The sequence below is a fragment of the Electrona antarctica genome, assembly GCF_951216825.1.
Source record: "Electrona antarctica genome assembly, chromosome: 5".
Taxonomy (NCBI): Eukaryota; Metazoa; Chordata; class Actinopteri; order Myctophiformes; family Myctophidae; genus Electrona; species Electrona antarctica.
Window position 1 is genome coordinate 4,079,568 of NC_136810.1, and position 27,926 is coordinate 4,107,493.

The 27,926-nt window shown below is 43.6% G+C and overlaps 1 protein-coding gene across 1 annotated transcript in view; it reads right to left on the minus strand.

Annotated features, from left to right (window-relative positions):
* LOC306923128 (protein O-mannosyl-transferase TMTC2-like) overlaps positions 1-14,058 on the minus strand; it is a 57,765-nt gene extending 43,707 nt beyond the window's left edge. Inside the window, exons 1-5 of the mRNA XM_079501152.1 lie at positions 13,171-14,058; positions 10,257-10,371; positions 8,165-8,250; positions 6,031-6,215; positions 4,191-4,269 (exon numbers count right to left, since the gene is read on the minus strand). Of these exons, the coding sequence (XP_079357278.1) occupies positions 4,191-4,269; positions 6,031-6,215; positions 8,165-8,250; positions 10,257-10,371; positions 13,171-13,978 (1,273 nt within the window). The 5' untranslated portion in view covers positions 13,979-14,058. The remainder of the gene's footprint in view (positions 1-4,190; positions 4,270-6,030; positions 6,216-8,164; positions 8,251-10,256; positions 10,372-13,170) is intronic.
* Between the last annotated feature and the right edge of the window lie 13,868 nt (positions 14,059-27,926).

Sequence of the window (27,926 nt, forward strand, 5' to 3'; positions counted from 1 at the left end):
TGGGCGTGTCTGGATGTTCCACACGGTAACTCTGTCATTTCTTGACCGTTTTGGACGCGGGGCGGCTCACCGGAAACGGGGCTGGCACCATGAGTGCGTTGTTGTGGGTCTGGAAGTTCCGGGGACCCCCACATGGGTGTGATTTTTTTTATTTTTTTTAGTAACGAAAAAGTTACTTTTCACAGTAACGCATTACATTTTGGTGTAAGTAATCAGTAAAGTAACTAAGTTACTTTTGGAATGCTGTAACTAGTAACTGTAACTAGTTACTTTTTAAAAGTAACTGTCCCAACACTGCCCGTTATGGATCCATTCTCCTTAAAGTCGATTTGAACATAGAGGATTCAGAGGAGGTAGTAGTGGGTTAAAATGTGGCAAATTGCCCATATTTTGACCCATATTTTGTTTCGGAATGTTTAGATGTCGCCCAGCAGAAGTGTCCTAGGAACACAGCAGGGAATAGGAAGACGCTGGATTACCAAAAGCAAACAGTTCACACGTGTTCAAACGACAGACCTATAAAAATAATCAGCACAGATGTTTGTGTTTCCGAGGTGTTTGGGAGAGTTCAGAGGGATCTCGGCTCACTGGAAAACATCAAGCCATTTAGACCCGACGTCGAAATGAAATAAAAGTCTTCTGAAAGAATATATATTTAAAGATTTGCGCCGCATTTTCACGATTTAAAAAAAATAGCAGACTATGCGCGCTATGAGCTTTTAGATCTGCTATTTTTCAATAGCTAAAGTATAACATAATGCTTAGTTAAAACACCAAAAGGGGTTTCAGAATGGGTTAAGCCATTCGATCACAGATGTGATCGCCACACTTCTCTGCTGTGGTGATGTGAAGCCCGACCCATGGCAACAGTTTTTTTTAACCAAAGTGGTCCTGATTTTGGAAAGTACCAGACCACCGATTACTGATGATTACCTATATTTTGTACAAAAAAAGTGAAAAATCAATTAGAAAAAATAAAATAAAAAATATTATTGAAACAATATATTATAATATAAACCAAAGTAAAGAAAATAATATGATTTTTTTTGATAGATTAAGTATATATTAACTTCAATATTATGAAAAGAACATTTTACTTTAATTACAGTGAACAACAAAACTATATATGTAAATATAAAATACACCAGTTCGAACCCGGGCTCCCCCAGAGTTAGTGTCGAAGTGTCCTTGAGCAAGACTCTGAACCCCTAATTGCTCCTGATGTGCTGGTTGGTGCCTTGCATGGTTTCCACCGCCATCGGTGTATGAATGTGTGAATGGGTGAATTGATGCACAATCTATGTAAAGCGCCTTGGATAAAGGTGCTATATAAACAATCCACAATCAAAATAAATCTAAAATTGCAAAGCTCCATCAATCGCACCGCATACATGTAGCAATGTCATGTGTTTTGAGGTGGAAGTGGTCCGCTATTTTTTAGACGATTTAACACTGATCCTGATCTTCACGATGTGAAGCAGATGACACAAGAATCAATAATGTCCATGATGTTTCAGACATTAATCCGATACCACCACCCCCACCCTCCTCCTCCTCCTCCTCCTCCTCCTCCTCCTCCTCCTCCTCCTCTCACAGCACAGAGACTCTGCCTGCCTCCTCCTCCTCCTCCTCCTCCTCCTCCTCCTCCTCCTCCTCTTACAGCACAGAGACTCTGCCTGCCAACACCTGAAACAACAATGACTTCCCTTCGATAGCCCTCCCCTTACAGTCCTGCTATTACAAGAATTCCACAACATACAGGCCAGTAATTATAATAGGCGCGACTATTGCAAAAACAATATTTGAACGTAATTAAGCAAGCGGCGACTATAATGCACTGCGTACGTGACAAACACATTAACCCATTTAGGCCTGACGTCGAGAAAAAAAAATGTCTTCAAAATCCTGACAGTTTTCTGAAAAACCTTATGTTTCTGTATCAGTGGTGCTCAATATTTCACCCCAAAGATTATATGTAATATGCCTCCGTCCCACATCTGAAAATATGTAGTTCCAGGGACCTCCCCAGAAGCAAAGATTTGAGTTAAAAATCTTCACTCTGTAATAATATATATTCAAAGATTTTAACGATTTTTCAAAAATAGCAGACCTACAAGATCTAGGTCTCAAGCTCATAGCGCGGCACCGAGTGCCGCGCTATGAGCTTGTAGATCTGCTATTTTTCAATAGCTAAAGCATAACATAAATGCTTTAAAACACCAAAAGGCGTTCCCGCCCAAAATGGGTTAACATTTAACGTGAACTCACTAACACGGTTTATGAAGCCTAGTAGACCAGCAAATTAAACTATATTTCAGCTAAACTACAGAGTGCACTCACACACATTCTCAGGAGGATTAGGAGTGATTGTTTCCCCTCTGATAATAATCTTTGGTAAGCAACAGGTTGCCAGAGACTAATCACCCTTCGCTGACCTTATGGTGGCGTGAAAACAAGCGCCTTGCCTTGTGTTATGGATGGCTGGTGTTACACCGTGTAATGATGTCTGGGAACACATGTCACAGAGACATGTATGGATGGCTGGTGTTACACCGTGTAATGATGTCTGGGAACACATGTCACAGAGACATGGAAGTGGCTGGTGTTACACCGTGTAATGATGTCTGGGAACACATGTCACAGAGACATGGAAGTGGTGTCACACCGTGTAATGATGTCTGTGAACACATGTCACAGAGACATGGAAGTGGTGTCACACCGTGTAATGATGTCTGTGAACACATGTCACAGAGACATGGAAGTGGTGTTACACCGTGTAATGATGTCTGTGAACACATGTCACAGAGACATGGAAGTGGTGTTACACCGTGTAATGATGTCTGTGAACACATGTCACAGAGACATGGAAGTGGTGTCAGATTTAAATCCCTGTGCACTTCCTCTCTTCTGCTGCTGGACAAGATTAGACTGATGATTCAGGTCACAGCAAAGTAAAACGTTTATTAACTTTATTTGACCTTTATAGGATTACGTCGGTATCTGAAATGATGCAGGTGATGTTGTCCCAATTTTAACCTTTCAAATTTGGCTGAACACAATAACGTTCATGTGTATTTTTGTATTTTACCGTTTTGCTTGTTCATTGTAAAATTAGACCTACTAGTTGGTTAAAATATCCGTAATCGGCCTGGGCCGTGGCTCAGTGGTCCAGGCACCTTGGCTGGTAATCCAGTCTGGCAGTGTGCCGCGGGTTCGACTCCCGATCCTGACAGCCTTTACTGCATGTCTTCCCCCCCATCTCTCCCCATTTCCTGTCAGCCTACTGTCTGTCCCTCCATAAAAAAAAAATAATATATATATATATATATATATATATATAACCGTAATCAGTGGACTGACCCACTGACCCATCTGGCGTGCTCGAGTCGGCTCTAATGGCCTTCTAGTTCCAGAATAAAATCAACGATAAAACCAGACGTGGATCTGTTCCATTTAAGATGAGGCGCTGCTTCTCTCCACCTGGTAACTGATGGAGAATCAACCAGACATACTGTACTGTACAGCATGCAGCCGTTGCACAACGTTTTCCCATCAGAGCTCCGCATGAGAGAGGAGTAAAAACACTGCTGTACAATTAGAAGTGACACCGACTCCCGATGAGCCAAAAATAACCTCCCTCTGTAACAGATCACGGCCCACCAGAGAGTGCGAGAGGGAGATAGATAGACCACCACCCAGCTCTTCTCCTGATTAGGGTTGAGCGTGTGAGCCTGTGAGTTTGTAGATCTGCTATTTTCAATAGATTTTGTTCACATTTTGAACTTGTGAAATGGGACATTCTGCAATATGAGTACTTTTACTTTTAGTACTTCAAGTACATTTTGATGCCGATACTTTTGTACTTTTACTCAAGTACATTTTCAATTCCGTACTTGCTTGTAACAAAGTAGTTCTAAATTGCAGTATTGGTACTTTTACTTAAGTAAAAAGCTTTTTAGGTGGACAAAACTTCATGCCTGAAGAAGGCCGAAAGGCCGAAACGTTGCTATATGACTCTTTAAAATAAAGTTCTTGAACCAGCAAGTGGCAGTGTGCGGGTCTCTCCTCCTTCCTCATAACGTTTGCTGTACTGCCAGGACCTATACGCACCTGCTATAAAACTGAACCGGGTGTGCGGAAGTCATCCCTCGAATAGGTGGACAAAACTAACACAACAAAACAGCACTTACCTATCATGTTGTAGAGGCTCTGAGGTGCAAATTGTCTTGGCATTTTCTGTATTGCTTCTTTGTACACGGAGAGGGCCTCCTGCACACAGAAAGCAAAGGAGAGGTCTTTCAATACAGAACAGAAAGAGGCTATAGTTTCAACCCCGTACAGAACAGAAAGAGGCTATAGTTTCAACCCCGTACAGAACACTAAGGCTAGTTTCAACCCCGTACAGAACACTAAGGCTAGTTTCAACCCCGTACAGAACACTAAGGCTAGTTTCAACCCCGTACAGAACACTAAGGCTAGTTTCAACCCTGTACAGAACACTAAGGCTAGTTTCAACCCCGTACAGAACACTAAGGCTAGTTTCAACCCCGTACAGAACAGAAAGAGGCTATAGTTTCAACCCCGTACAGAACAGAAAGAGGCTATAGTTTCAACCCTGTACAGAACACTAAGGCTAGTTTCAACCCTGTACAGAACACTAAGGCTAGTTTCAACCCCGTACAGAACACTAAGGCTAGTTTCAACCCCGTACAGAACACTAAGGCTAGTTTCAACCCCGTACAGAACAGAAAGAGGCTATAGTTTCAACCCCGTACAGAACACTAAGGCTAGTTTCAACCCCGTACAGAACACTAACACTCACTGAATACACAGCGTGGAATCAGGGCCAGCTCTCCAACAGGGAGGCTAATACAGAGCATGGAGGAAAGGCTGTGTGGAAAGTAACTAAGTACATTTACTTAACCCATGTAGACCTGAGCACGATTCTACAAATGTCTTCTAAATCCTGACAGTTTTCTGAAAAACCAATGTTTCTATGTCAGTGGTTCTCAAACTATTTCATGTCAAGGACCCCTAGAATTATATGCAATTGGCCGCCGACCACCATCTGAAAATATGTTGTTCCAGGGACCCCTCCCCCAGAAGCACAGATTTGAGTTAAAAACGTTGGCTCTGAAATAATATATTCAAAGATTTTCTCTACATTTTCATGTTTTTTCAAAAATAGCAGACCTACAAGCTTGTAGCGTGCCACTCGGTGGCGTGCTACGAGCTTGTAGATCTGCTATTTTTGAATAGCTAAAGTGTAACATAATGCCACCAAAAGGGGTTCCCGTTCAGAAGTAGGCTACTGTACTTAGATAAAATGTTGAGGTATTTGTACTTTATTTACTTTATTTTCCAATTTCCAGTACTTTTACTTCTACTCCACAGTGGAGTCTCCACTCCACTACATATCAGAGGCAAAAATTGTACTTTTACATTTATTTTAAAACTTTAGTTACTAGTGTACTTACGTTGTAGATTTGTATTATTATTACAAAACATAAATTAAATGTGTTTTTGATAAACGCATTTCATTTATTTATTTAACCTTTTTTATTATGAAGAAAATCATAAAGAAAGAGACAATATATTTGTCATTGTTTTTGTAGTAACTTTTTAAATACTAGATATTTACTCGTGATAAATACACGAGGTCTGCAACCCAACATGGTTTGCAACTGTATGTTTGGGGAAACGGTGCTGTAAAGCACTATAGCCTACTCCATGTCTGTGAATGCAACGTGCAACGTGCATGTGACTGTTACCTCCTGGTAGGGCATTCCCTTCTAGTCATTTTTACTAGTTGACTAGTTGCCTAGTTTACTAGTCGACTAGTTGTTTAACGACCTATTATGTTTTTTCTGTTTTTTTGTACTGTGTACATTGATGAATAGAACTATAATCTACCTTATCTTGAGGCCTACAAAATCGGGGGGAAAAAACAAAACAAAAACGTAGTACCAACAAGGTCGACTAGTGGATTTACTAGCAGCAGTTTGCCCAGGTTGTACATGTGACTGTTACCTCCTGGTGGCCCTGCTCGTGCAGCAGTTTGCCCAGGTTGTAGAGACAGCTGGTGACGGAGCTCTTGTGCGCGTGAGGGTCCTTCAGGTTCTCGTCAGGGATGTCGGCACAGGTCAGGAAGGTGTGTTTGGCCTCATCCAGTCGACCCTGGTTCATGAGGATGATGCCCGTATTCAAGTAGGCCGCTGTGACGAGAACACAAAGAGCAAGACATTGTGAGGAGTTAACCCATTTAGGCCTGGCGTCAAAAAAAAAAAAAAACGTTCGCTCTGAAAGAATATATATTCAAAGATTTGTGCCGCATTTTCACGATTTTTCAAAAATAGCAGACCTGCTATTTAGCTATTTTTCAATAGCTAAAGTATAACATAATGCTTAGTTAAAACACCAAAAGGGGTTCCCGCACAGAATGGGTTTAAGCGAGGAGTTATTACAATGAGACTTTTCATAGTGCATTTTGTTTAGACCTTCACCAACATTGTGTCAAACTGTGGATCAACTCCACTCAACTCCAATGTATTGCTACATGTATACAGGTGTAAAGACGTGGGAAACTCTTTGCTCATCAGTTGCAGTTTCGAGAAAGGCACAGTAGAAAGAGATAGAGTAACAAAGAAACAGACAAACAGGTAGTGTGAAATATAATATGGTGCATAAATTAATGCCCTATTTTATACTATACTATTTATACTATACTAACAAAAAGTAGTGAAAGTAGCCCATCTACAATGAAATGGGGAGAGAGAGAGAGATGGGGATCGAGTGACTTGCAGCAAAGGTAGTCGGAATCGCGATTCGAACCCACAACAGATCCCCGGAACACTATATACGCCAGCCATCCAGGCCATAATAACTACATTTGATCCATTTGGATCACTAGGTTCCTTTCGACCATTTCCTGAAAAATAACGTTATTGGACATAAGGTTTCAACCAGACTGCAACAATATATTTACTGGACTCCACTTTACTCAGTGAAACACCTCACGTAACGATCAATAGAGTTCAAATAGTAATTAGGCTCTGTGGACCTGTCTCATGAAATGCTCCCGGTCAAAATTGACTCACTAGTAGACTGACTGTTAGAATAAAATGATAGACAATCAATGTGGAAGGATATCTCTCACAGGACGGACGAGATAAATATTCAAGAGCCAGACGGAAGAAATTGCACCGTGTGGAGTTTTGTGAAACGGAAGACAGACACTGTGTCTGACTGACTGTCATCATGAATCTGACAAACAAGTCGTCTCCTTCTTCCCACATGCTTCTTTTCACAAACAACGTACTGTATCCGTGAGATACGAACCCGCTAACAAGGCGTGGGAAGATAGAGGCGCTGAAAGAAACCCACACAGAGAGAACAGCAGCTATTTCCAGCTCCAGCTCCATGACAGGGTGTTTGTGTGTGCCAGCACTGTGAGGCGAATCGATGAAACTTTATCGCGATGTGGCTTAATAACCACACTCTGGTTTTGCACAATCCAGCTGTCAATTAGGCAGTGAGTAATGGTGCGACCTTGAAAGAAAGGTTCTAAATCGTCACGTTGCGATTCAGTCGTTGCCATCTCCTCCAGCTCCTGATTAATTAACCTCGTTATCTGCTCTGTAATGGGTTGGATAATTGCACCACGCTGAAAGAGAATTACCCGAGTCTAGCGGTGATCTGGTTCAGGTCTATAATTAAACTGACTAGGCAATAAAGAGGGATTTTAAGACTGTTCTGTTTATCTGTCATTGGTTGACACCCGGAACAACAGCGAGCTAATTTATTGCATGATAAGCTATACTGTGCATAATTTATATTCATCAGGACATGATATGACAGCTGATCATAATGACGTAGACATTGCTCAAGGCCGGCAGCAGTAGCTATAAGGCCTGGGCTACACCTATATGGATCTTTTGCTAAAAAGCTATTTTTTTGTGCGTTTGGGCCTTTCAGCCACATGCAAACGGCGTTTTCAGCCACTAAATAAAATAAGTGAAGATTTTCCAAAATATCCGGATCAGTGTAGTCATGCGAAACGGAGCTTTTGAGAAACGATGACATCGCGCGCGCGCGCACACGCACACGCACACACACGCACACACACACACACACACTCTAAAAAGAGTATCTGTGCTGTACTTACAGGCCAGAGTTGGCCGGCTTCCAATGGCCAGCTTATAGTAGTGGAGCGCTTCAGAGAGCTTCTTGTTCTCCTGCAGTAGCAAACCTCTGCATGGGAGAGAGAAGGAGACATGACGTCATGGATGTGATACAGAGAGAGGAGACAAGACGTCATGGATGTGATACAGAGAGAGGAGACATGACGTCATGGATGTGATACAGAGAGAAGGAGACATGACGTCATGGATGTGATACAGAGAGAGGAGACAAGACGTCATGGATGTGATACAGATGTGGTTTTCAGAGAGAGAGACATGACGTCATGGATGTGATACAGATGTGGTTCTCAGAGAGCAGGAGACATGACGTCATGGATGTGATACAGATGTGGTTCTCAGAGAGAGGAGACATGACGTCATGGATGTGATACAGATGTGGTTTTCAGAGAGAGAGACATGACGTCATGGATGTGATACAGATGTGGTTCTCAGAGAGAGGAGACATGACGTCATGGATGTGATACAGATGTGGTTCTCAGAGAGAGAGACATGACGTCATGGATGTGATACAGATGTGGTTCTCAGAGAGAGAGACATGACGTCATGGATGTGATACAGATGTGGTTCTCAGAGAGAGGAGACATGACGTCATGGATGTGATACAGATGTGGTTCTCAGAGAGAGGAGACATGACGTCATGGATGTGATACAGATGTCGTTCTCAGAGAGAGAGACATGACGTCATGGATGTGATACAGATGTGGTTCTCAAACTCTTTACTTTCAAGGACTGGGAAGATCATGGGCATGTCCACCCCCCCCCCCCCCCCCCCCCCCATCACTCCCCAGGCCATCTTTGAACAAGCAGTGTTGAGACAAGCTCGGAATATTGTATCTGACCCTTTGCATGTGTTGTACCGAGAGTACGAGCTAACGCCATCCGGTAGGAGATATAGAACTCCACGGTACTGTATGTGTATAATAGATTTAAACACTCTTTTGTTCCCCTGTCAATCAAAATGCTCAATCAGAGATTGCCGAATGCACTTTATTGACTAGTTGTACTTTATCAAGGGAATGTGTGCAATATCTCAGTTTGGTACTGTATATTGGGTGTTTCATCATGTTTTTCTTATGTGAATGTGTATGTTATTTGTATGCAAGACAAATTTCTCCCAAGGGAGACAAATAAAGACAACCTTGAACCTTGACTGGATAGTGTACAAATGGAACCAAAATGGACCATAAGGGTCCATTTGGAAACCTCTCAAGAGACCCTGACGGTCTCTGGACCCCACTTTGAGAACCACTGTGCTACGGCAGCTTCAAAAAGTATTTATTTAAAGACGTTGTGACAAATCATGACAAATCATGACAACAAACACAACAATTTGGGCGGAACAAATAATTACAAAGAAGAAAAACAAAAAAAAAAGTGTTGTAACCTGCCGTTTTCTTCTTCTTTCTAATTATTTGTTCGGCCCAAAAAATTGTGTTTGTTGTCATGATTTGTCACAACTCGAGTTGGCTTAGTATGAGGCTTAAAAGGTCTTTAAATAAATACTTTTTGAAATGTCTAATGAAGAAAATGAACGGGGAATCAATTCCTGGGCCCTGGTAGGGGGGGCGGGACTGCAACGCTCTATAGTAGCCCTAAATCAGAGCTATCAAAAATAATGTAACTACAATACAAAAACAATCTTTTAAAGGAGGATGTTCATAATGTAAACACTCAATCCTGGTCTCTAAACTGCCTCCCCCTGGCCAGCCGGGGCGCCTGATGGAGGGGAAAGGAACTGGTCTCTATACTGCCTCCCCCTGGCCAGCCGGGGCGCCTGATGGAGGGGAAAGGAACTGGTTGGAATAACGTGTTCCTTCCACGCGCTACGTCCAACCAGGGAAACTCCCCCCTGTCAGGTGTAAAGGAGCAACTTGGACACTCGGGCATGAAGGAAGCATGAGTTCAAGTCCGTTGCTCTCCCCATGTCCCCCATATATGGGGACAAGGTTGGCGGAGGGTGTGTAGAGCCCAGGATCACATTAGATAATTGACACAGGGGTGAAAAATCGTGGGATAAAAAATATTAAAACAAATAATAATAATGTAAATACTCACAGGTTATACAGCATGTCAGCCATGTTCCTACGGTAGTAGAGAGCATTCCTGTACGCCTGCTCGGCCTCCTCCATCTGGCCCTGGTTCTTCAGGACGTTGCCCAGGTTGCCCCACGCTGACATGACAGAGGGAAAACAGAGGATCAGTCCCCAGGTTGCCCCACGCTGACATGACAGGGAAAACAAAGGATCAGTACCCAGGTTGCCCCACGCTGACATGACAGAGGGAAAACAGAGGATCAGTCCCCAGGTTACCCCACGCTGACATGGCAGGGAAAACAGAGGATCAGTACCCAGGTTGCCCCACGCTGACATGGCAGGGAAAACAGAGGATCAGTCCCCAGGTTGCCCCACGCTGACATGGCAGGGAAAACAAAGGATCTGTACCCAGGTTGCCCCACGCTGACATGGCAGGGAAAACAAAGGATCAGTACCCAGGTTGCCCCACGCTGACATGGCAGGGAAAACAAAGGATCAGTACCCAGGTTGCCCCATGCTGACATGGCAGGGAAAACAAAGGATCAGTACCCAGGTTGCCCCAGGCTGACATGGCAGGGAAAACAAAGGATCAGTACCCAGGTTGCCCCACGCTGACATGGCATGGCAGGGAAAACAGAGGATCAGTACCCAGGTTGCCCCACGCTGACATGGCAGGGAAAACAAAGGATCAGTACCCAGGTTGCCCCAGGCTGACATGGCAGGGAAAACAAAGGATCAGTACCCAGGTTGCCCCACGCTGACATATCAGGGAAAACAAAGGATCAGTACCCAGGTTGCCCCACGCTGACATGGCAGGGAAAACAAAGGATCAGTACCCAGGTTGCCCCACGCTGACATGACAGGGAAAACAAAGGATCAGTACCCAGGTTGCCCCACGCTGACATGGCAGGGAAAACAAAGGATCAGTACCCAGGTTGCCCCACGCTGACATGGCAGGGAAAACAAAGGATCAGTACCCAGGTTGCCCCACGCTGACATGACAGGGAAAACAAAGGATCAGTACCCAGGTTGCCCCACGCTGACATGGCAGGGAAAACAGAGGATCAGTACCCAGGTTGCCCCACGCTGACATGGCAGGGAAAACAGAGGATCAGTACCCAGGTTGCCCCACGCTGACATGGCAGGGAAAACAAAGGATCAGTCCAAGGGATTATGTGGAACATTTTCTTGGATAAAGACAGAAGTGTTGAGCACCGTGACGCAAGTGGCGTGTTTTAACCCATTTAGGCCTGACGTCGAAATTTAAAAAAATGTCTTCAAAACAGTTTTCTGAAAAACCAGTGGTGCTCAATATTTCATGTCAAGGACCCCAAAAATTATATGTAATATGCCTCCGCCCCACATCTGAAAATATGTTGAAATGTTCACTCTGTAATAATATATATTCAAAGATTTGAGGCCCATTTTCATGATTTTTCTAAAATAGCAGACCTACAAGTTCTTGTAGATCTGCTATTTTTCAATAGCTAAAGCATAACATAATGCTTTAAAACACCAAAAAGGGTTCCCGCCCAAAATGGGTTAATTCTTCATTGTTGTTGGGGTTGTTTCTTTTTGTCACATGCTGCAATGGATTAGGTTTGTTTTAATACTGTGCCCACTGATATCCAAGGCGCTTTACAGAGATTGTGCATTACATTCACCCATTCACACACACATTCACATTCACATTCACCCATTCACACACACATTCATACACCGATGGCAGCGGAAACCATGCAAGGCACCAACCAGCACATCGGGAGCAATTAGGGGTTCAGTGTCTTGCTCAAGGACACTTCGACAGTAACTCTGGGGGAGCCCACAGGGTTCGAACTGGCAACCTTACGGTTACCATCCAGCCACTCTACCCCTGAGCCACCGCCGCCCTACAGTAGAAGTAGGAGGATTGATTACATTTTAATATCTTGTTGTCAATAATACCCATCTCTGTGTCAAAGACACATCTTTATCGACTAGCTTTTTAGCTACTTTGATAGAGTGCAGAAACGAAATCAATTATTTCATAGCGTCCAATGTTATTATGTGTGGCAGTTATGTTAAACAGATCAACACCACTAACGTGACATAGACAGCCAGGATCAATCATACAAATGTGAATTAATAACTTGGGACAAACGGCACGCAAATAAAGTCAATGTGTCTTCCTGTGTCGTGACAGTATAGGGGAATTGTGACTTAACCCAGCTGTACAAACTCATGTAAAAACGAGTGTTGATTTAAATCAGACCCTGATGGGCCTGTTTTTTACACCCTCAGAGTTCTGCTGGAAAGTGTTGCTTTACACGTGCTTAAAGGGTTCTAATGTCTGCTTCACTCCTGAGCTCTGATCTGTGAGACTAACAGAACTCGAACTGAAGGAGCACAGAGTTGAACCTGTGAATAGAATGTCTCTGTGTTCGGAGTCAAGAAGAAATGAAGACATTTTTTTAAAGTTCACACTGAATAATTCAGTGCTTCTGAAACAGTCTGGAAGCATTATCACATCCAACAAGGAGAGAGAGAGAGAGAGACGCAGAGAGAGAGAGAGAGACATAGAGAGAGAGAGAGAGAGAGAGAGAGAGAGAGAGAGAGAGAGAGAGAGAGAGAGAGAGAGAGAGAGAGAGAGAGATTGTACATTGATCAGTACAGCGGTGCAGGACCGAGAGGGTGATATGTGCAGGATGGACTATAGTAAACATTAAATACTTTCCCCCCTCCTGTAAAAACATCTGGACATCGGATTAAATAAACACCGATGTCCGACGTGGTCTCACCAAAGAGAATTGTAGTGATCAAAGACGTTTTTGGTCTGACTCGGTCGCATTCTGACTTTTTTTTTTTTTTTTTTCACCAAATGCCAATAAAATAATCTGGGTCGCACATATTTAATAGAGTCGGTTCGGCAACCAAAGTATTTTTGTGTTAGGCCTTACCTTTAGCAGGATTGACATAAATGCCTGACTTGTAGAGCATCTCTTCATTCTGCCAGTCCTGGTTCCTCAGAACCGTCTTCACGCCGAACAAGAGAACCAGGGCGGCGCCGCAGTACACCAGCACGGCCCGGGACGACCTGCACTGCACGCGGACGTACAGGCACCTCATGCCCACGGCCGCCAGCAGGCAGAAGCCCATGCTGGGTATGTACAGAACCCTCTCCGCTATCACGAACCCCACGTAGAAGAACAGGTTGGTGGCGGGCAGGAAGGGGATGGCCAGCATGCCCAGCGAGAACAGCGCCACCGTTTCGCTGGCGGGCAGCGGAGGAGGAGTCCTCGCCTCACAGGCGCCATTTTGCACGGCGGTGGCAGCAGCACCGTGAGGTTCCACGTGCGGGGAGTCGGTGTCCGCCGTGTGCTCCCGGTCGCCGCCGCCGTGCGTGTAGCCGTGTCCGTTGGCGTTCCCGTTGTTCTTCCCGTTGGCGACGTGATTGTGGTGCACTTTGCCGTTGGTGTCCCTGGTGTGTTTTGGCGCCACCTGCTGGTGTGTACTCCGGAGGCCAAACCACGCCAGGAGCAGGAACCCCAGGTAAAAGGCGGCCGTGTGGAGGTTCCTCCAGTCCGCCAGGCCCCTGACGAGGGGCACGGCGTCCATGGACCAGTCGAAGCTGAGCGTGTCGGGGCAGAGGAAGAGCCAGACGTTGGCAGCGGGCAGGTGCAGGAAGGTGAGCGTCCGGGTGAGCAGCGACGGGTGGTCGGCGGCCGGGTTGTCAGAGTTGGAGAAGTTGGGCGGTTTGTTGCCCATCCAGTAGAGGCGCGCGGCCAGGAGGACGGCTCCCCAGGACGCCAACAGCAACACGCTGAGCAGCAGGTGGACGTGATTCTTCCTCTGGAAAGGGCAGAGAAAACAGAAAAACACCAGTCAAGCTTTTCAAATCGACTGAAAGGAAAGTGGAGCAAGAGAGAGAGAAAAAAGGAAAACTAATATTATCCCATTTTGGGCGGGAAGCCCTTTTGGTGTTTTAAAGCATTATGTTATGCTTTAGCTGTTGGAAAATAGCAGATCTACAAGCTCGTAGCACGGCACTCGGTGCCGCGCTACGAGCTTGTAGATCAGCTGTTTTTTGAAAAATCGTGAAAATGCGGTACAAATCTTTGAATATATATTCTTTCAGAGCGAACGTTTTTTAACTCAAATCTTTGCTTCTGGGGGTGGGGGGGAGGGTCCCTGGAACAACATATTTTCAGATGGGGGTCGGCGGCCAAATACAGATAATTCTGGGGGTCCTTGACATGAATTAGTTTGAGAACCACCGACTGTCAGAATTTTAGAAGACATTTTTTAAATGTCGACGTCAGGCCTAAACGGGTTATCCCATTTTGGGCGGGAACCCCTTTTGGTGTTAGCATTATGTTATGCTTTAGCTATTGAAAAATATCAGATCTACATGCTCATAGCGCGCCACCGAGTGGCGCGCTACGAGCTTGTAGATCTGCTATTTTAGAAAAATCGAAGAACGACTGACATAGAAACATAGCTTTTTCAGAAAACTGTCAGGATGTAGAAGACATTTTTAGAATCTGATCTCAGGTCAGAATGGGTTATGAGAGCGTGAAGCCAAAGTCAGTTTTCTGGTTGGTTTGTGACGCTTGGAGTCTCGGACTCTCTGCGTTTGATTTCCGTCCAGACCGTGTCAGTAAATTGAGCATGGGATTGAACGGAATGTTGATGTGTGACCTCACTTCAACTGGAACAACAACTCCACAATGAAAACTGTTAGTGGATTGGAAAAAAGGGGAAAACATAGCAGAATTATGTAATACAACCCGAAAACAAAAGCTATGTTCATGCACAATTTAATCGACCAAGTGTTACTTAGTAGCTGCTTAGAGAGCTAATTCGGCGAGAGGGAAATGCAACAAGCTTTTATAGTTTTTAGTTTTGGCTGCAATGTGAGCTTTTTATGAACCAAAAAGAAAAAGCTAAATGCCCAGTAGTGACTTTATCTTTTATGAAAGCCAGAGTAATCAATCTGACTCAGTATTCATTGAGTGCTTGGGAACAAAAGGTGGCACTTCTTACATCATAACTTTCAATGAATGTGCATAATTCTTCTGGCAGTACACCTGGTCTCCACAGACTTATCAAAATAAACAAGTATATGAGACCTTTCAGCATCCAATTGAATTCATCATTTCACAGAGATGATATTAAACACTTTGGGCAATCCCACATGGAAATACTTGTCAAGTAATTATAGCGTGTTATTACAAACACAAACAAAACAAAAAAACCTGGGCATATTCCCCAATGGAATACATTCCACTATTTAAGATCAACTGATTTTTCTTATAGTGTTTTTGTTGGAAAACCAACTCCTGCTTAAAAAAACCCCTTCATAGCTTCCTTTCTACATATTGTACACAGAGCAACATCCAACTGGCCTCACTGCCCTACAACACAGAGCAACATCCAACTGGCCTCACTGCCCTACAACACAGAGCAACATCCAACTGGCCTCACTGCCCTACAACACAGAGCAACATCCAACTGGCCTCACTGCCCTACAACACAGAGCAACATCCAACTGGCCTCACTGCCCTACAACACAGAGCAACATCCAACTGGCCTCACTGCCCTACAACACAGAGCAACATCCAACTGGCCTCACTGCCCTACAACGCTGATCCATTTCCAAGGAAAGGCTGACCTCATACGCGTGAAAAGAGGAGTTAACGGGCAATTATGGGCACTAGATTTGCCCGTAAACCTCACGTTTAGCAGCATATACAGTTAATATACGGTAATATACAGGTGTGGTGGTACAATACGGGAGTTTGTTGGAAAGTTTAACGGGAGTTTCCTGTGATATACACATCCATATTCCATGCTTTTTGCACAGTGTTATTGACGCTATAGCAACTTGTTTTTACTAGGGGAGCAACAGTACATTTAACTAATCGATTGAATCCATTATTAATTGTTTTTGAATAAAGTAATCAGTAATCAAAATTATTGCCATATTCTTTGAAAAACGCTTAGCTAAATGGTAAATGGTGCATTTATATAGCGCCTTTATCCAAGGCGCTTTACACATTCATACACCGATGGCGGAAGAAACGATGCAAGGCACCAACCAGCACATCAGGAGAAATTAGGGGTTCAGTGTCTTGCTCAAGGACACTTCGACAGTAACTCTGGGGGAGCCCGGTTCGAACTGGCAACCTTGCGGGTACCATCCAACCACTCTACCCCTGAACCACCACCGCTAGCCTGGAAACCAGGCCAACCTAACCTGCCACAGGACAGAATAATCCCCGGTTGAGAATGGTCTGGCATTGCTCAGTTCAATTACATTTGGTTCACTCCAGAGTTGTGGGTGACCAATCAGAACCCACTATTCAGGGTGAGAATTATTGGGGGCCCATGAAGGAAGAAGGAAATAGAGAAATAATAGGCGATTCAATTTCCTCTGCCAAAAAACGGCATGAGTCCTTGAGTTGCATGCGTGCCCCAGCTGTAAGCGCCGGGGGGGAGGGGTGCTGGGGGGGGACCGGGGCCTATCACCATGAAGTTACGCCACTGAACGTTGGTATCTGTTTGTTCCGCTCCTTGGAAATAAATCTTTAGAGTAACTTTTATAGAGGAAGAGAGGAATGCAGACCACAAACACAGCGCTCGCCTCACAGGCCACAATGTACTGTATGTTGAACTGTATCTACAGGCCACAATGTACTGTATGTTGAACTGTATCTACAGGCCACAATGTACTGTATGTTGAACTGTATCTACAGGCCACAATGTACTGTATGTTGAACTGTATCTACAGGCCACAATGTACTGTATGTTGAACTGAGCAGGCCACAATGTACTGTATGTTGAACTGTATCCAGGCCACAATGTACTGTATGTTGAACTGTATCTACAGGCCACAATGTACTGTATGTTGAACTGAGCAGGCCACAATGTACTGTATGTTGAACTGTATCCAGGCCACAATGTACTGTATGTTGAACTGTATCTACAGGCCACAATGTACTGTATGTTGAACTGAGCAGGCCACAATGTACTGTATGTTGAACTGTATCCAGGCCACAATGTACTGTATGTTGAACTGTATCGCTGAGCAGGCCACAATGTACTGTATGTTGAACTGTATCTACAGGCCACAATGTACTGTATGTTGAACTGTATCTACAGGCCACAATGTACTGCATGTTGAACTGTATCTACAGGCCACAATGTACTGTATGTTGAACTGTATCTACAGGCCACAATGTACTGTATGTTGAACTGTATCTACAGGCCACAATGTACTGTATGTTGAACTGTATCCAGGCCACAATGTACTGTATGTTGAACTGTATCCAGGCCACAATGTACTGTATGTTGAACTGTATCACAGGCCACAATGTACTGTATGTTGAACTGTATCGAGGCCACAATGTACTGTATGTTGAACTGTATCTACAGGCCACAATGTACTGTATGTTGAACTGTATCATCAGGCCACAATGTACTGTATGTTGAACTGTATCACAGGCCACAATGTACTGTATGTTGAACTGTATCCAGGCCACAATGTACTGTATGTTGAACTGTATCTACAGGCCACAATGTACTGTATGTTGAACTGTATCTACAGGCCACAATGTACTGTATGTTGAACTGTATCTACAGGCCACAATGTACTGTATGTTGAACTGTATCTACAGGCCACAATGTACTGTATGTTGAACTGTATCTACAGGCCTCAATGTACTGTATGTTGAACTGTATCGCTGAGCAGGCCACAATGTACTGTATGTTGAACTGTATCTACAGGCCACAATGTACTGTATGTTGAACTGTATCCAGGCCACAATGTACTGTATGTTGAACTGTATCGAGGCCACAATGTACTGTATGTTGAACTGTATCTACAGGCCACAATGTACTGTATGTTGAACTGTATCTACAGGCCACAATGTACTGTATGTTGAACTGTATCTACAGGCCACAATGTACTGTATGTTGAACTGTATCTACAGGCCACAATGTACTGTATGTTGAACTGTATCGAGGCCACAATGTACTGTATGTTGAACTGTATCGCTGAGCAGGCCACAATGTACTGTATGTTGAACTGTATCGAGGCCACAATGTACTGTATGTTGAACTGTATCATCAGGCCACAATGTACTGTATGTTGAACTGTATCACAGGCCACAATGTACTGTATGTTGAACTGTATCGAGGCCACAATGTACTGTATGTTGAACTGTATCGAGGCCACAATGTACTGTATGTTGAACTGTATCGAGGCCACAATGTACTGTATGTTGAACTGTATCCACAATGTACTGTATGTTGAACTGTATCGAGGCCACAATGTACTGTATGTTGAACTGTATCCACAATGTACTGTATGTTGAACTGTATCGAGGCCACAATGTACTGTATGTTGAACTGTATCATCAGGCCACAATGTACTGTATGTTGAACTGTATCGAGGCCACAATGTACTGTATGTTGAACTGTATCGAGGCCACAATGTACTGTATGTTGAACTGTATCTACAGGCCACAATGTACTGTATGTTGAACTGTATCAGGCCACAATGTACTGTATGTTGAACTGTATCGAGGCCACAATGTACTGTATGTTGAACTGTATCGAGGCCACAATGTACTGTATGTTGAACTGTATCTACAGGCCACAATGTACTGTATGTTGAACTGTACCGTGGCCACAATGTACTGTATGTTGAACTGTACCGTGGCCACAATGTACTGTATGTTGAACTGTATCTACAGGCCACAATGTACTGTATGTTGAACTGTACCGTGGCCACAATGTACTGTATGTTGAACTGTACCGAGGCCACAATGTACTGCATGTTGAACTGTATCGAGGCCACAATGTACTGTATGTTGAACTGTACCGTGGCCACAATGTACTGTATGTTGAACTGTACCGAGGCCACAATGTACTGCATGTTGAACTGTATCTACAGGCCACAATGTACTGCATGTTGAACTGTATCTACAGGCCACAATGTACTGCATGTTGAACTGTATCGAGGCCACAATGTACTGCATGTTGAACTGTATCGAGGCCACAATGTACTGTATGTTGAACTGTATCTACAGGCCACAATGTACTGCATGTTGAACTGTATCTACAGGCCACAATGTACTGCATGTTGAACTGTATCGAGGCCACAATGTACTGCATGTTGAACTGTATCGAGGCCACAATGTACTGTATGTTGAACTGTATCGAGGCCACAATGTACTGCATGTTGAACTGTATCGAGGCCACAATGTACTGCATGTTGAACTGTATCGAGGCCACAATGTACTGTATGTTGAACTGTATCGAGGCCACAATGTACTGTATGTTGAACTGTATCGAGGCCACAATGTACTGTATGTTGAACTGTATCCAGGCCACAATGTACTGCATGTTGAACTGTATCGAGGCCACAATGTACTGCATGTTGAACTGTATCGAGGCCACAATGTACTGCATGTTGAACTGTATCGAGGCCACAATGTACTGTATGTTGAACTGTATCTACAGGCCACAATGTACTGTATGTTGAACTGTACCGTGGCCACAATGTACTGTATGTTGAACTGTACCGTGGCCACAATGTACTGTATGTTGAACTGTATCTACAGGCCACAATGTACTGTATGTTGAACTGTACCGTGGCCACAATGTACTGTATGTTGAACTGTACCGAGGCCACAATGTACTGCATGTTGAACTGTATCGAGGCCACAATGTACTGTATGTTGAACTGTACCGTGGCCACAATGTACTGTATGTTGAACTGTACCGAGGCCACAATGTACTGCATGTTGAACTGTATCTACAGGCCACAATGTACTGCATGTTGAACTGTATCTACAGGCCACAATGTACTGCATGTTGAACTGTATCGAGGCCACAATGTACTGCATGTTGAACTGTATCGAGGCCACAATGTACTGTATGTTGAACTGTATCTACAGGCCACAATGTACTGCATGTTGAACTGTATCTACAGGCCACAATGTACTGCATGTTGAACTGTATCGAGGCCACAATGTACTGCATGTTGAACTGTATCGAGGCCACAATGTACTGTATGTTGAACTGTATCGAGGCCACAATGTACTGCATGTTGAACTGTATCGAGGCCACAATGTACTGCATGTTGAACTGTATCGAGGCCACAATGTACTGTATGTTGAACTGTATCGAGGCCACAATGTACTGTATGTTGAACTGTATCGAGGCCACAATGTACTGTATGTTGAACTGTATCCAGGCCACAATGTACTGCATGTTGAACTGTATCGAGGCCACAATGTACTGCATGTTGAACTGTATCCAGGCCACAATGTACTGCATGTTGAACTGTATCGAGGCCACAATGTACTGCATGTTGAACTGTATCGAGGCCACAATGTACTGCATGTTGAACTGTATCGAGGCCACAATGTACTGTATGTTGAACTGTATTGAGGCCACAATGTACTGTATGTTGAACTGTATCTACAGGCCACAATGTACTGTATGTTGAACTGTATCTACAGGCCACAATGTACTGTATGTTGAACTGTATCGAGGCCACAATGTACTGTATGTTGAACTTAGCAGGCCACAATGTACTGTATGTTGAACTGTATCTACAGGCCACAATGTACTGTATGTTGAACTGTATCTACAGGCCACAATGTACTGTATGTTGAACTGTATCGAGGCCACAATGTACTGTATGTTGAACTGTATCTACAGGCCACAATGTACTGTATGTTGAACTGTATCGAGGCCACAATGTACTGTATGTTGAACTGTATCGAGGCCACAATGTACTGTATGTTGAACTGTACCAGGCCACAATGTACTGTATGTTGAACTGTACCGAGGCCACAATGTACTGTATGTTGAACTGTATCGAGGCCACAATGTACTGTATGTTGAACTGTATCTACAGGCCACAATGTACTGTATGTTGAACTGTATCTACAGGCAATTTACAATTTACAATTTACAATTTAGGCATTTAGCAGACGCTCTTAATCCAGAGCGACTTACATTAAGCAATAACAAAAAGCATGGCATACATCACATGTATAAAAAGTAGTTATCATGAATCATGCGTAAACTAAGAACGTAACAGTGGAGTATCTATGTAAACTATACATACTATACTATATAATATATTATACATGTGTACTATAAAGTGCTATGACTACATAAAGTGCAATTCTAGAGCTGTCTACATAACAAGCTATAAGTCTGTTTAAAATACTATCTAAGTCTACATAATGTGCTATCTAAGGGGCTAGGCTAGGGCAAGTGCTACGGGCCATGGTGGAGTCTGAAGAGGTGGGTTTTCAGACTACGGCGGAAGATTGGGAGTGAGGCTGCAGTTCTGACTGCAATGGGAAGTGCATTCCATAGTTTTGGAGCCAGAAGGGAGAAGAGTTTGGGACGTGTGGAGCGTTGTCCCGGCGTTTTTAGTGAAGGTACCTCCAGCTTCCCTGCGTTGGCTGATCTGAGTGAGCGGGAGGGTTTGTAGGGTACGATCATACTTGTGAGATATGGGGGGGCCATGCCTTTGGTTGCTTTGAATGCCAGCATCAGAGTTTTGTATTCTGTGCGGGCAGCGACCGGGAGCCAATGGAGCGAGCGGAGAAGGGGGGAGACGTGTGAGAATTTAGGTTGGTTGAAGACCAAGCGTGCTGCGGCATTTTGGATCAGTTGGAGGGGCTTAAGTGCACATGCCGGTAGGCCAGTAAGGAGGGAGTTGCAATAGTCAAGTTTTGACAAGACTGTTGTCTGGATTAGGAGCTGGGCTGACTCCTGGGTGAGGAACGGTCTAATTCGTCGTATGTTGTAGAGTGTAAACCTACAGGATCTAGTGACAGCTGTGATGTGTGTTTTGAACGAGAGCTGACTGTCCAGGACAACACCAAGGTTCCTGGCTGTCGGGACAGACTTTACCAGGGCGTTGTCTACGGAGATAGTTAGCTCCCGCATAGGGCAGGACTTAGCTGGCCACAATGTACTGTATGTTGAACTGTATCACAGGCCACAATGTACTGTATGTTGAACTGTATCTACAGGCCACAATGTACTGTATGTTGAACTGTATCGAGGCCACAATGTACTGTATGTTGAACTGTATCTACAGGCCACAATGTACTGTATGTTGAACTGTACCGAGGCCACAATGTACTGTATGTTGAACTGTACCGAGGCCACAATGTACTGTATGTTGAACTGTATCCAGGCCACAATGTACTGTATGTTGAACTGTACCGAGGCCACAATGTACTGTATGTTGAACTGTATCTACAGGCCACAATGTACTGTATGTTGAACTGTATCTACAGGCCACAATGTACTGTATGTTGAACTGTATCGAGGCCACAATGTACTGTATGTTGAACTGTATCGAGGCCACAATGTACTGTATGTTGAACTGTATCTACAGGCCACAATGTACTGTATGTTGAACTGTATCGAGGCCACAATGTACTGTATGTTGAACTGTATCTACAGGCCACAATGTACTGTATGTTGAACTGTATCTACAGGCCACAATGTACTGTATGTTGAACTGTATCACAGGCCACAATGTACTGTATGTTGAACTGTATCTACAGGCCACAATGTACTGTATGTTGAACTGTATCGAGGCCACAATGTACTGTATGTTGAACTGTATCTACAGGCCACAATGTACTGTATGTTGAACTGTATCTACAGGCCACAATGTACTGTATGTTGAACTGTATCGAGGCCACAATGTACTGTATGTTGAACTGTATCTACAGGCCACAATGTACTGTATGTTGAACTGTATCTACAGGCCACAATGTACTGTATGTTGAACTGTATCGAGGCCACAATGTACTGTATGTTGAACTGTACCGAGGCCACAATGTACTGTATGTTGAACTGTATCCAGGCCACAATGTACTGTATGTTGAACTGTACCGAGGCCACAATGTACTGTATGTTGAACTGTATCGAGGCCACAATGCACTGCATGTTGAACTGTATCGAGGCCACAATGTACTGTATGTTGAACTGTATCGAGGCCACAATGTACTGTATGTTGAACTGTATCGAGGCCTTCCAGGCCTTCCAATGTACTGTATGTTGAACTGTATCCAGGCCACAATGTACTGTATGTTGAACTGTATCGAGGCCACAATGTACTGTATGTTGAACTGTATCGAGGCCTTCCAGGCCTTCCAATGTACTGTATGTTGAACTGTATCCAGGCCACAATGTACTGTATGTTGAACTGTATCGAGGCCACAATGTACTGTATGTTGAACTGTATCACAGGCCACAATGTACTGTATGTTGAACTGTATCTACAGGCCACAATGTACTGTATGTTGAACTGTATCTACAGGCCACAATGTACTGTATGTTGAACTGTATCGAGGCCTTCCAGGCCTTCCAATGTACTGTATGTTGAACTGTATCCAGGCCACAATGTACTGTATGTTGAACTGTATCGAGGCCACAATGTACTGTATGTTGAACTGTATCCAGGCCACAATGTACTGTATGTTGAACTGTATCCAGGCCACAATGTACTGTATGTTGAACTGTATCTACAGGCCACAATGTACTGTATGTTGAACTGTATCGAGGCCACAATGTACTGTATGTTGAACTGTATCTACAGGCCACAATGTACTGTATGTTGAACTGTATCGAGGCCTTTCAATGTACTGTATGTTGAACTGTATCGAGGCCACAATGTACTGTATGTTGAACTGTATCCAGGCCACAATGTACTGTATGTTGAACTGTATCCAGGCCACAATGTACTGTATGTTGAACTGTATCGAGGCCACAATGTACTGTATGTTGAACTGTATCGAGGCCACAATGTACTGTATGTTGAACTGTATCCAGGCCACAATGTACTGTATGTTGAACTGTATCCAGGCCACAATGTACTGTATGTTGAACTGTATCCAGGCCACAATGTACTGTATGTTGAACTGTATCGAGGCCACAATGTACTGTATGTTGAACTGTATCGAGGCCTTTCAGAAAATGCTTTGTCTAAATAATGTGTAAAGTTGTTTGGATCGCACCGCGTGGATTCGGCTTTGGGATCGCACCGTGTATTTGGCTTTGTTGAGCATCTGTAGGAACAGTATTGGCCCGTGTTCAGGAGAGGGACGCTGGACGGGGAGGCTGATATTTGTCACTGCATGTAATCCATGTATGGTAAATAGCAATTTTATACAACATATGATAAAAAGCAACGTACAGGAGACAGGTGCGTAGGAGAGGGTACGATGCCCAACAAACAATGAAAAAGGAACAAACACCCACACACTGTCTTCAAATGCAGTGACCCAACTTTTAATAGGGAAACAGCAACGTTAGCCTTCATCAGGCTATCTTTATGAACACAAATGAGAAAGCATCCTTTTTGAAGGCTGTCTGACCTAATGGTAAGCCTATCGGGTCAAACCAATTAATGACATCACTCACTTAAGGTGACAGGTACTCTCATATGGTTAAATTAGAACAAACAGTCATATAAAAGCTCAATACACCAGTGCAAAGCAAAAAAGACAAAACAACATATGATGCAAATCTTTGCATTCATGGCGCCCCCTATGGGCAGAAGTGAAAGCACTTTTGCAGCAGCGCTTCTATAGACGCCCCCTCTCTCTCAACATGTGATTCCAATTTGGGGTTTGCGGTTTGACTTTATGATATATGTTGTTTTCTTGGTAAAGAAATAGCCCCCTCTACCCTAGTCTAGTAAAAGCGGACTGTTAACATGTCCACCTTCATTCGTCTACTTCCAACTTGAAAGCCATCAGCGTGACCTTGGCTGTATAATTTGATGATCAAGGTCAAAACAAGCAGGCTTTCAAACCAGCGCCACTGAATATGAATTCCCCCAAATGCCACACGCTACTCGCATCGAGACAACGTTACGAACCATCCCGTCTTGGTGGACATTCAAAATTATTGATTTAAGAGTGGCGTGTCGGTCCCAAGTCAAAGGGCAGAGGAGGAGGGCTCACGGGTCACTGTGGAACAAACAAGCTTCACACAGAGCGCCCAACGGACGCAGGTTAGCAGCTCTGGGGTCAGATTTAAGGCCCACTTCCTGTGGAACAGAGGTTAATACCACGCCATGCATCACTATTATTAGCAGTTAGTGACACGGTGGAATGTTTCAGCTGAATGTTGACATGGAGGAATGTTTTATCTGAATGCTGGATCAGACACGGAGCTGCTGCTTCAAAAGGATTTATTATTTTAGACAAAAATAAAACAGATAAACCAGGAGGATTAGAGCTCAATCATTTCATCCAGTGCTGGAAAAAATTATTCCCATTTTGTACTTGTAGTAAAAGTATCAATAGTGCAATATAGAAATTATACTGGAATTCAAAATGTACAAAAAAAAAAGTACAAAAGTATTGGTGTCAAAATGTACTGAAAGTATAACATATTGTTTGTGCATTATGCGTTATTTCAAATGTATACACATTTTGAAAATAGCAGAACTACAAGCTCACAATGTGTCAAATAGCGACGCATTGTGAGCTTCGGCTATATTTTCAAATGGCTGGAAAATGTACAATGGGCTGAAGTGGTTATAATGTATGTTTTGTAATAATAATCCAAATCGAAAAGTTGTCAAATAAATGTATGTACAATATTTGTGGAGTATTGGAAATTGGAAATACTCAAGTAAAGTACAAATACCTTAACATTGTACTTATCATTATTAAGTAAATGTACTTAGTTTACTTTCCAGTTTCCATCACTGCTTTCATCAACCATCCACCAGCAGGTCTGTCAGATCTGCATGAAATAGACCCTATACTACACCGTTTAATACCCCAACCATGACCCCACCTTGAGATGTTCTGCTGGAGGAGGAGAGGAGACACACCATATATCACTTTAAGGAGCTTAGAAGCACAGACCTTTTTCACAATGGATCTCTGGTGTACTGTTGGCTAGTGAGACAGTAGCCAACGGCCATGACTTGACAACAATAACTATGCATCAGGTTGATTTAACGGCGACCACATGGACTGCGTGGGCGTGCCAGGTCACCGCTTTACCACACAATGCATCATGGGAAATGTAGGAACACAGAGAAAGCGGACCGGAACAATTTGTGGCTGTAAAAAAAGGGGAATTTTCTCTCGTGAAAGTTGTTGTCGTATTGCCAACATGGTTTCTATAGATTACATGATAAACATACACACTCCACAGGGGATCTGAAACCAATATATGTCACTTTAAGCCATTTTGACCTGGGAACGATTCTACAAATGTCTTCTAAACCCTATGTTTCTATGTCAGTGGTTCTCAAACCTTTTCATGTCAAGGACCCCCAAGATTATTATGTAATTGGCCACCGAACCCCATCTGAAAATATGTTGTTCCAGGGCCCATAAGCAAAGATTTGAGTAAAAAACTTTGGCTCTGAAAGAATATATATATTCAAAGATTTGCGCCACATTTTCACGATTTAAAAAAAAATAGCAGACCTACAAGCTCGTAGCGCGGCACTCGGTGCCGCGCTATGAGCTTGTAGATCTGCTATTTTTCAATGGCTAAAGTATAACATAATGCTTAAAACACCAAAAGGGGGTTTCCGCCCAAAATGGTTTAAGAAAGTTAAAAATAAATCCCAAGGTGGTACACTACTTTAACAAGCCTTTCTTTCAGGGAATAAGTGACACTGAGCCAAACATGCTAATGGATTTCAGAATGAGGCAACACTGCAGAAACTTGCGAGTTGTATTACTTGAAATATGACATGGCATAAAAGACAAAGACAAAAGAAAGAGCCAAGATTTATGCTCTTCTGCACTAGATGTAAATCACGGGAGAATCTATTAAGTGGCAACGGAATCAATTGCTCTAAGTGCACAACTTGTCTATTGTCTCCCCTCACTCAGCCCCGCACGACTCATCTGAACTGCATATGAACTCCTCAAACTAACACAGATCTCACCATGGTTTACTTCATGCTCAATCCATCCATACAATGATTATAGCAGCAACGAGGGAATAAAGCGCCGTATATCCTCTCCACTTCTGAACGTAAACAAGTGGGCAGACGTGCTGTACTGTACTGTACGCTGCTGTGAACGAGGACAGTGTGGACTCAGCAGTTCTGTGAGGCCTGCAGGCTGTTCGCCCTGAGGCCGTGCCAGAGAGGTCAGTGGTGAGGTGTTAATATGTCCTGACCGCCACTGCTGCGAGGGGGGGGATGCAGTTTGGATTTACGAGGCTCGTCGACACAGATATGCTCCCACACGGCAGCATGCACACACAGGGTAGTCTGAAAACCCACCTCTTCAGACTCCACCATGGCCCGTAGCACTTGCCCTAGCCCCTTAGATATAGCACTTTACGTAGACTTAGAAAGCATTTGATACAGACTTATAGCATGTTAGGTAGACAGCACTAGAATTGCATTTTATGTAGTCATAGCACTGTATATTACATATGTATAATATAATATAGTATTATTATGTATAGTTTATATATATAGTTTCATTATATAGATATTCCACTGTTACGTTCTTAGCTTACGCATGTTTCATGATAACTACTTTTTATGTATGTGATGTATTGCCATGCTTTTTGTTCTTGCTTAATGTAAGTCGCTCTGGATTAAGAGCGTCTGATAAATGCCTAAATTGTAAATTGTAAGGAGACACAGGCTCCCACACTGCAGCATGACCAC